Source organism: Gekko japonicus, unplaced genomic scaffold, assembly GCF_001447785.1.
Source record: "Gekko japonicus isolate JY-2015 unplaced genomic scaffold, Gekko_japonicus_V1.1 scaffold141, whole genome shotgun sequence".
NCBI lineage: Eukaryota > Metazoa > Chordata > Lepidosauria > Squamata > Gekkonidae > Gekko > Gekko japonicus.
In genome coordinates, this window is record NW_015176455.1 from 440,629 (window position 1) to 450,572 (window position 9,944).

At 40.5% G+C, this 9,944-nt stretch overlaps 1 protein-coding gene across 4 annotated transcripts in view; it reads right to left on the reverse strand.

The window, feature by feature from the left end:
* Positions 1–9,452, reverse strand: part of PPP4R3B (protein phosphatase 4 regulatory subunit 3B) — a 35,734-nt gene extending 26,282 nt beyond the window's left edge. For all 4 annotated transcript variants that reach the window (XM_015426935.1, XM_015426934.1, XM_015426937.1 and 1 more), the window contains exons 1-4: positions 9,112–9,452; positions 7,010–7,065; positions 3,954–4,052; positions 2,578–3,201 (exon numbers count right to left, since the gene is read on the reverse strand). In XM_015426935.1, the coding sequence (XP_015282421.1) occupies positions 2,578–3,201; positions 3,954–4,052; positions 7,010–7,065; positions 9,112–9,253 (921 nt within the window). In that variant the 5' untranslated portion in view covers positions 9,254–9,452. The remainder of the gene's footprint in view (positions 1–2,577; positions 3,202–3,953; positions 4,053–7,009; positions 7,066–9,111) is intronic.
* Positions 9,453–9,944: the final 492 nt, after the last annotated feature.

Below are 9,944 nucleotides of genomic sequence, written 5' to 3' on the forward strand. Positions count from 1 at the left end.
GAAAGAGCTCTATAATTACGGAAAACCCATCAAAAGTCCTTTCTGTACATCCTTATATATGGACTTGACACACAGCCACGATGGAGCTTGGACAATCTACAAAATTCTAACAGGATGTAGGTGGAACAAGTATTCTTATACCTGCAAGAATAATATTCTAAAGTTTTAATAAGGAATATTTATCATGTCTAGGTAGTAACCAGGAAGCAGTGAAGATTATACTTTTCATGACCTTTTTTGGTGAGGTGGTAAACGAGCACATTCTGCATTACCTGTACCTTAACAGACAAAACCTGAAAAATTCCATGCAGCAGTGGCCTCACTTTAACGGCACAAGTGAGGCTTGAATGGTCTAAACTGAAAAATATTCTAGCAGCTTTTTCACCAGTGAAACTGGCTTCGAGGCACTCTTGGCCATTACTACCACCCAAAGTTCAAGGTACAGCAGAAATATCCAGGAGACAAAAGGAGGCTTAGCTTTATCAGTGATGGGTGTTCCAATCTCCACAAGTCACAATGGTCAACAACCATTATTCCTTCAGTCTTTGTTGGAACTGGCTTCAATCAATTTGCTCACATTCAATCTATCATTACAGTAAGACACCAGAAAAGCAATACAGAAGGAACCTGAGATGAAAGAGAAAAAATAAATGGAAAGACATAGTTCAGTGTCATCGACAAACTGATGACACTTTACTTCAAATCTCACACAACAGGATGCCAAGAGGAGATCCCAGGGAGGTGATGATGCCAGGAAGGACCTTCTTGCCAAGTATGAACACTCCAGAGAAGTGCAACATGAATTAAGAATCTGCCAGGTCACAGAGTCACTTCATCGACATTTCATCAGTGGTGTCAAAATAGCAGAGCTCAAAGGATTCAGCAGAGCATGTCTTCTGTGACTCTCTAGGCTTTGGCTGCTGACAACTTCTCCTGGCTAGGTTCATCCAACCAGGATGGGCATGAGTCCAGCTGACAACTTGTCCTTTGCAACCCCTTCTTGAATGAATCTGCTTTGCACTGCATCAGGTCAGTGACCTCTCAAAGTCAGCAAAGTCTACTCTGACAGGCAGCAGCTCTCCAGGGTCTTAGGTGTAAAGTTTTCACTATCTAATCCCTTCAACTGGAGATGCCAGGAAGTAAATGCAGGATCCTTCCACATGCAAAGTGGATGCTCTAACTACTGGGAAATAGCCCCACTCCACTGATCCCTGCAATCTGGAAGCGTGTTGCCACTTCAAGGGCCCTTTCCAACCAGGCAGCAGCATTTAGTTTTCTCTGTAAATAAATAAATAACCAATAGAAAATTCACCACAATCATTTTAGGACTACAAGCTCAGATTTGTCAGGCTCTTCATTAGGCACGGCAGCTCCACTGAACAACACACTGTTTGCCACTGCCACAGTCACAAGCAGTCCTTCAAAAGCTACATCACAGTAACTTGCCTTCAGCACAACTGAAATACTGCTCTGGCGTCTTCAGCCACCTTGGCCTATAAATCACTGGACATGGACTGCTACATAGTGGCTGCAGAACTACCAAAAAAAGCCACAAGATTTACAGCTCAAAAATTCTGGAGCCCAGTCAAATCCAGACCCCTGCAGCCTGACAATATACTCTTCAAGCCAAGAACAAAGCCAGCCTAATGTAGTGGTTAGAATGTCAGATTAGTATCTGGGAGACCCAGGTTCGAATCCCCACTTGTGCCATGGAAGCTCACTGGGTGATCTTGGGCTGGTCACACTCTCTCAACCTAATCTACTTGACAGGATTGTTGTGAGGATAAATGAGAGGAGAATGAGGATTATTACACTCAGCTCTCTTGCATAAATTCCGGAAATTATCTCAATACAACATAAAAATGTGTATGTTTACAGAAGCCTCTAATAATGAAAAAGGCTATTCTATTCTACTACCTTTTAATCTTTTGTATTTAGAGGTTCCATTATTGCAATACATATTAAAAGAAATCTTCAGTAGACTTGATGGTGTATATCATCTGTGATTTAGCTTCTGAACTTGATTTCTATATAATCACTGCATTATTTTCCAGAGAATTTTAAATGTTACAAAAGAGCAAAAGTGAACAGCCATGTCCTTCCCATACAGCCTTATATACAATATCCAAACACATTCACAGATTGCTGTTTGTAGGTGAAGGAAAACTAAGTATTGCATTTGTTAGCGTCACCATTTATACTACCTTTTGCTTTCTGTGGGACATACAACAGAGCTGCTTGCGAACAAACAAAAACTGCTATCTGCCATGAGTAAGGGCACTGCTGAAAGCCACCCACCCTTTTATGTCACTGAGAGAGAGAGAGAGAGAGAGAGAGAGAAAGAGAGAGAGAGAGAGAGTTGGTATAACATGTCTGGTTCAAGCCAAATGCACTAGATCTGTGAAATATCCAAGATAATACAGCAAAAAGTTAGGGGAAAGTATCAAAATGAAGTGAAAAGGTTTAGTGTTACGTACAAGAAAACAACATGAGGGGAAAATACATATAATTGTTAACCTCTCAATAATTCATGGTGGCCTCAAGGTGTAAATCCTTCCCAAGTCTACTTTCACTTACCTGTAGCATACTGACAATCTCAACTTTATTAAAGAAAATGAAGGAAGTAAGGGTAGAAAGAAAATTCTCTTCAAACACAGATGGCGTTGGCAAGATGATGTCCTGAATGTACTGTACCCTGTAAGTCTGATGAATCTTTTGCCTTAGTTCAGAGTCTGTGATAGGTATGACCTCTTTAAACTTTGCTGTTTTGGTCAAGAATTCCCTGTGCCTTTTTGGCTGAGCTAATGCAGGGTCATATTCAAGGCATCCCACAACATCCATAATGCACTCATCTGAAAACATCACCTCAAAAAGAGTTGCTTTATTGAGGAACAAAATTCCTCGAATAATTTCATACAAATGATGTAAGCCTTCGGTATTTTCTAGGTTCTCACAAAGCTGGAAAAGCTGCAGCAATTTTTTAATGTAGCCTTCATTTTCCAAAGCCAAGGCTAACTTTTCTCTACGGATGGGTGATGAGAGAACTGAGGTAACTAGATCAGCGATCTCTTCAAGTTTGTTGAGCTCACAAGTAGGCAGATCAATCAGATGACTAGTTTCAGGCATGTCCTCAAAGCGTTCTTCTTCAGATTCATCAATGAGGTCCTGTGTGACTTCCACTGAAGGATCTTTACCTTGAACCTAAAAATGGAAAGATGAACAATTGCTGACTCATTCTGAAACATATACTGGTGACTGTATAAAACCAACTGTCTAATCAGCATGCATACACATACATTTGAACATGTGAATAGATTTCTGGCGTTCTGTAACCTGACCTGGATCAAAATGGGATTGCACCAAATTCAAATTCTACTTTCATGGCAAATATGGATACTGTGGGAAAAGAGGAACTTTCCCATTGCTCATCAGAGCTGTGAATATGAACAACTTCCCTGAATATGTGTCACTGGCCCTTTGGGACAAAAGTGCTATCAAATCCCAGCCATTCAGGACAGCCACATACAGACTGTGGTGCACCTCACATTAGACACAAAAGTGCTTTGCTGGACAAGGAAACAATACACACACATTAGGAGCTAAATGAAACTGAAAACATATTACAAACATTTTGGTATAGGTGCAGACAAAACTTTTTTGTCTATGTATAGAACTGTACCTTATACACACGTTGCTTGAATATCATACATATACATGCCAGGTAGCAGCAAACATGCATTAGTTGCAATGTACAGCAAGACCACTGAGAAACACCCGATTACCCACTGAACAAGCCATGACACTAAAGAATATATCAGTGCTATAGTCTCCAGAAATTATGCACATAGTGCTGCTTACAAACTGTTAAAAGTAAATGGAGTACTAGTCTCTCTGAAGTGGGATTTATACAATGTCTCATTTGAACTGACATAGCGTAAGAATTTAAACCTTACCTGACAAATTTTTTCCCAGATCTCATCACAGCCAGCTTTTTCTTGAAAACTTAGGGCTAAGTCATAATTCTCTGCTTCTGACCAAACAATCAACGTATCCTATTTCAAAATGAAAGACTTTACTCATTATTTGATTTCAACCATACAATGGTGGTGCACAATTAGGCTTGTATCCAACAAAGGAGCTGCTATTTTAATTTGTAAGTTTGAATGCGACCCAAAAGAGGGTGCTTTTAAAAAGCTGTTAGCTGCCAAGGAGTAGCTCTTAACATGCCCCTTCATTCATGATTATCCATACAAGCTATTCATTATCAACATTAATTCTCCAATGTACAGTCTTTTCAAAGGAACACTAAATGGACGACAATACAGTCTTGAAAGTGCATTTTATATCTTTTTTGCATCTTTTATATTTGTAACCTGCAATGTTAAAATGCCAATACAAGTTGTTAAAATGAAGACATATAACTGAAGACTGTCAATTAAAACATTTTCAGAATGAGATCAGAAATGGCACAATTTTTATATTTTCCTGCAAAACATCATTATATTTTTATCTTTTCCTTTCTCCAAGGAGCTCATAGGAATTTACATTTCATCCTTACAGTACTCCTGTGAGACAGGGACTAATGTTGCCAACTGCCTGGAGAAAAAATATCCTGTCCCTTTAACAGGAACATAATGGAATGTTATCTACTTAGTGATATTATTTACATCCATGTCATGAAAAAGTTCAAGCTGCCCATTTCCACATACTAAACGTCTACTTAAGGAACAGGGCACTTCCCACCAGGGCTGTTGGCAATCTTAACAGAAACGTGCCCAAGGCTGAGGAGTGATGTGAATTCAGCTCTCTACAACACCTGAACAAGTACAACACAGATTCTTTTTGATTGTGGGTTTATGTGTAAAAGACCACAAACATGCTATTTAATACTAGCCAAAGCATGCATGAGAGTAAAATGCTTGCTCATTGAACGGTTCTTCCAGCCTCATGGAGGAGGCCATCAATGTACCCATTTCACAGAAACGAAACTGAAAAAAGCTGAGATGGTAACTTACCATGTTGTTAGTACCAAAAAGTACCCCACAGACCTAGGTAGTTTTACATTGAGATCCTAAGCAAAGTTAGGCCTTTCTAAACCCACTGACTTCAGTGAATCCCGAAGTAATTCTGCTTAGAACTGCACTGTTAGGCTTTTTGGAAGAAACAAGGAATATAAATTTAATAAAGAAGTCTAGCCACCAAGGATAAAACCTGTCTCTACCTGCTTGGATCAATTCCTGGTCACCCTAAAGTGTGATGGAGTGCTGGAAATATGTCAGTTGTGAGATTGGAAGGTAGTTAACCCAGAATAGTGGTCCTTTTCCCTTCTTCTTTAGGAATGCTCCAGCTTTTTTAGGTGGAGAGCAAACATTGTTTTATATTTAGTATTAACACTGTAAATGCATAGAAGAGAGAATAATAATAGAGACTGAGCGTATAGAACATAAGTTAGAAGAATGAGTAACAAATTATCGAAGAATTAAAGGATGTATTAACAGACAGAACGTGATTTAGAAGGAGTTGTATGGTGGATTATATGTGGGTAGGATATGGGAATAAGAAAAAGAAGAGGATACAAACGGGATCTGGATTAAGTTTAATTTGTTGGTTATATAGAGGGAATGTAACCTCATTTTTTGTTTAAATTATGAAATGGAGTAAACATATGAGTATGAAATACATTTATAAAATGTGAAATATATACTCAATAAAAATATAATTATAAAAAACACTGTAAACGCATCATGTAAAATGGTATCTAACAGGCAGCTGTCAAAGTTCTAATGTTAAAATTAGACACAGTGAAAAAGGGGGGCACCAACTCTTTCCACTACACAGAACTAATTATTCCTGTACACTGTCCCAAGATGTCAAAGTTCAAATATATAAGCCAATACCAAAAGAGGTAACAAGTCAATGTGTAATTTGGATTCATTCTCAAACTGCTACAATCTTCTTTGGATTTAGTTATGTCAACCCTGATCCTGCAATCAGTGCCTTACAAGACAGATTCCACTATCAGCAAGGATACTAATGAAGTCAACTGAATTCCCCCAAAGCACAGAAGCATGTTCACCTCCTCCAGATCCGGGCACAAAACTGAAGCCCACAACTGTCCCTAAGTTACGGTCTTCAGAAAATGCCTTGCATAACAAACTGAAACAGATACGGCTTGTAAATCTTCAGCTATAAATTTTCTTCCATGTCACCCTGTATTTCACAGTCTAACACATTACTAAACCTCTACTACTTTCCTGAATACAAGAACAGTCCTTAATTTTCTGAGATCTGACTGATGATCATCTTGAGAAATACTTTCTCCTAGCCTTGTTGAGGGTCTGATCTGACAGTGCTAGACAAGTTAGGCCATATCCCTCCAAATGCTTATCACTCTTACAGCGCCATCCTAAGCAGCACTTTCTAAGTCTACTGACCAATAGGCTTAGAGAGATCAAAGTGAAAACATTTGGCACCTCACTTAAAGAACATCACATAACTTGACCACTGAACTCTCCATTCCTAAGAATGTTACTGGAATAAAGATATTGTTAAGGTGCCTCTCTCCATCAGAGAAAAAAACTACTATTCTCATTCTAGGAATTCCACTCTATTGCAGTAGCTTCCATGAAGCGACAGATCAAGAAGTTAAATAAAATGAAAGATCTCTAGGATAGTGATATGCAAAATGCAGATCACAGGCCAATTAAATCCACTATGATGGAGAACTCCGTATCAGATCCGGCGTTTCAGACTCCTGAATATTAATAGCAAAAACAAAATATATACATTCTCTAAACTGCACAAACGTACCCCTCCATTGCCTTACATAAAAATCCAGTGGATTAATAAGAGCTTTAAAAGTGATTCCTTCCTATATAAAAAATCTTAAAAACCCTAAAAATAAAGCATGACTCTAGTTGATATATTCTGCCACCGCAGAAAATGCCAAGTCTCTGGTTCTTTGTTCAACAATAACAAAACAGAATCATAGCAAGAAGCTAGTACATGCCTGCTGCTTTTGATACGCGGTGTTTGGATTTATCTTCGATTCCAACAAGAGCGAACCTGAAAAGTTGACAAGAAATTCAGATTAGAAACCTTAGCAAAGCTGCAATACTTAGAGCACAGTGAAAACAATAACTGAGAGATCAATAAGAGAGATCAAAACAAAATGTAAAAGCGCATCTACTTTCTTCTGCAACTGTTTTCTAAAACATTACATTTGGGAGATGTTCAAAATAAAATAAATACCAAATTACTATCTTCAGCAAGTAGTGTCATATAAATTAATTTATCCATGCAAGAGCTAACAAACCCTTGTGCTGCGGTACTTTCAGAACACTGAACTCTGAAAGCCTAAACTCTGTACTATGTGTGTGTCTAAGCAGCACATGTAGCGAGGCAACCGCTCTAGAGTAATCTTTTCCAGCCCTCACAAGGTTTATTTAGCACATTAACACCTGTTCGTTAGCAGTGCTGCCAATACATTTTATTCTAAAAACAGCTTTCCTGATCTTTAAAGGTAACAACACGACACAGTAAGATTTAAACCCTTGCTACAAAAATACTGCAACAGTAAACCTTTTCAATTAATTTTTTGCACCTTGAAAGAATAGCCTTTCTCACCAATAAAAGTATTTCCCTACTTTCTTTCACCATTGAAAAAGCACAAATATTCAAAACCTGAAGACAATTTTAGAAGTGTTTCATATACTATACAAAACAGTGAGATTTTCTTACTCCTGTATCACGCAGCACAAGGAGTAATTCTAAAAAGAGAAAGAAGCAGAAACGTCTCATTCCTCACTGCAGGCAATAGTTTTTCACAAGAAAGTAATGTACAGTACAGTTCTAAACAGTTACATCCTTGTAATTTTGTTAAAGTCAATGTACTTAATAACTTCGTTTTGGATTGCATTGCTAGTTTAATCTAGAGGCTCAAAATGTGGTTTATGATTATTTGGAAGATGGGTCGCAAGGGCATGAGAGAGAAAGAACAGGGCAAGCTGTAAAAGGTAACTTCAGGAGACTCCATAGCAAATTTAGGTTTGGACTATGTGTACAATATCCATGAATTACAACCTGTTGCTTAATACCACTACAGATTTATAAATAATGGGAAAAATAATATATAACCTTGTTCAATGTTAACTGATGCGAGATTCCCGCATATAATGCTGGGGAGAGGAAAAGTAGCACAAAATTACTTTGCAAATGGGTGCTGAGAAGTACAGTAAGTTTGGAAGTGGGTCTCACATCAAAAATCATTAGGTTAATTCAAGAAAACTGACAGATACCGGGGAAAGTGACATGTTCCTGTACAGATCTTTGGGATTGACAGAGCAATATATAAAACATGGATTACGTTTGCATTATTTCTGTCCTAAGCACAAACTTTAGAAAAAAAACTTTCTGTAAGTGGAGCAATCAATAGGGAAATTCTCAAGATAAATGCATGTCTGGACAGGATACAAGTGGGAAGGTTGGAAGCAAACTTCCTGGGAAAGAGAAAAGCACAGCATCACAGTGTTATAACAGGCCTCTAAAATGCTACTCTCCCCATCACCTATGGTAAGTAAATAATGCTTTCAGGTGACCAGGTAGGAAACTGAAATTTGGTTCTCTAACACCAAGTAATACAGATAACATGTGTGGTCCGGTGGCCTAGTAACTTTTACAAATATATTGGACAGAAGAAAAATCATCTGATGATCTCAACAAAGCCACTTTCCTCTGGGTATTAAAGAAAAGTACAATGTACGGGGTTGCTGATTGTACCTTGGGGGAAGCTGTCTGTGAACTTCTGGGGGAAAAGGTTACGACCAATACCTCAGGATTTACACCTTTGCTTAAGGTGAGAAGAATGCACGTATGCGTGCGTGAGAGAAAGAGATTATAAACACATCCTTAGGGAAGCCTACCTCCTCCTAACCCATCCGTTTACGGGTGGATCTCAAGAGTGGGGGCCCGGGGGCCGATTCTGCCTAGGGTTGACCCATGGGCTCGGAGACCATTTACCCTCCCCTTGCTGCCGGTCTCTATTGTCCCAGCCAGGCAGGCAACAGCTGGGTAGGCCTGCCTGGCCCCATTACCCACTCTTCCCCTCCTCACCGTCCGACTCGGCCCGGACGAGCAAAGACATCCCCTTGAGGCGTTCCACATAAGTGGAGGAGACGTGCCCGGTGCCCCTGTCGTCCCATTGCCGCTCTTCGTTGAGCGTGTAGACCTTCACCCGCCGCCGGGTGTCCGACATGGTGGGGGCCCGGTCCGGCCGGGGGAAAAGGGGCAAGGGAAGTCTCTCAGGAGGCCTTTAATACGCCGCTTTTCATGGCGCCCGGGCCCGCCGCCGCCTCCTTTCCTCTTCTACCGGACCAGCAGCAACAGCGACTACCACCGCGGCGCGGCCGCCATCTTGTAATCCGACTCCTGTCCCGTCCCTGCCTTTCTCTTCCTCTCAGAGCAGGAGAGGGAGGGGGTAGAAGGCCTGCACGGGCTCCACTAGCAGGGGCTACGGCGGCCGAAACGGAACAGAGCGCAAGGAGCCAGGGAGAGCGCGAAGCGGCAAGGAAGGTCGGAGAAGAGTCTGCGCTTGCGTGCCGTGTCTCTTCCTCCTCCGAGGGCGGGAAGGAAAGGTTGCGTCGAAAGGTCGCTTGGCCCTTCTGGTAGTGCTGCTGCTTAGGCGCGATCAGCTTGCTCACAGAGCCTTCGAGCACGGTAGAAAAACGATTTATGGCATAAGTACTTTGGGAGGATTAGAGTCCATTTATTAAATGAAGGGTGTCCTCAGTTTCTTTCTTTCTCACGTACACACTGAAATAGGTTGGGAGCAATGCTCCCTCTAAGCTGTGGAGTCTTGTGAACAAAGATTCTACTTTGTGAGCTACTGGCATTAGAGTTGTGAGCGAGCGATTTGGCTACTGCATAAATTAGTTTGCTCTGGAGCC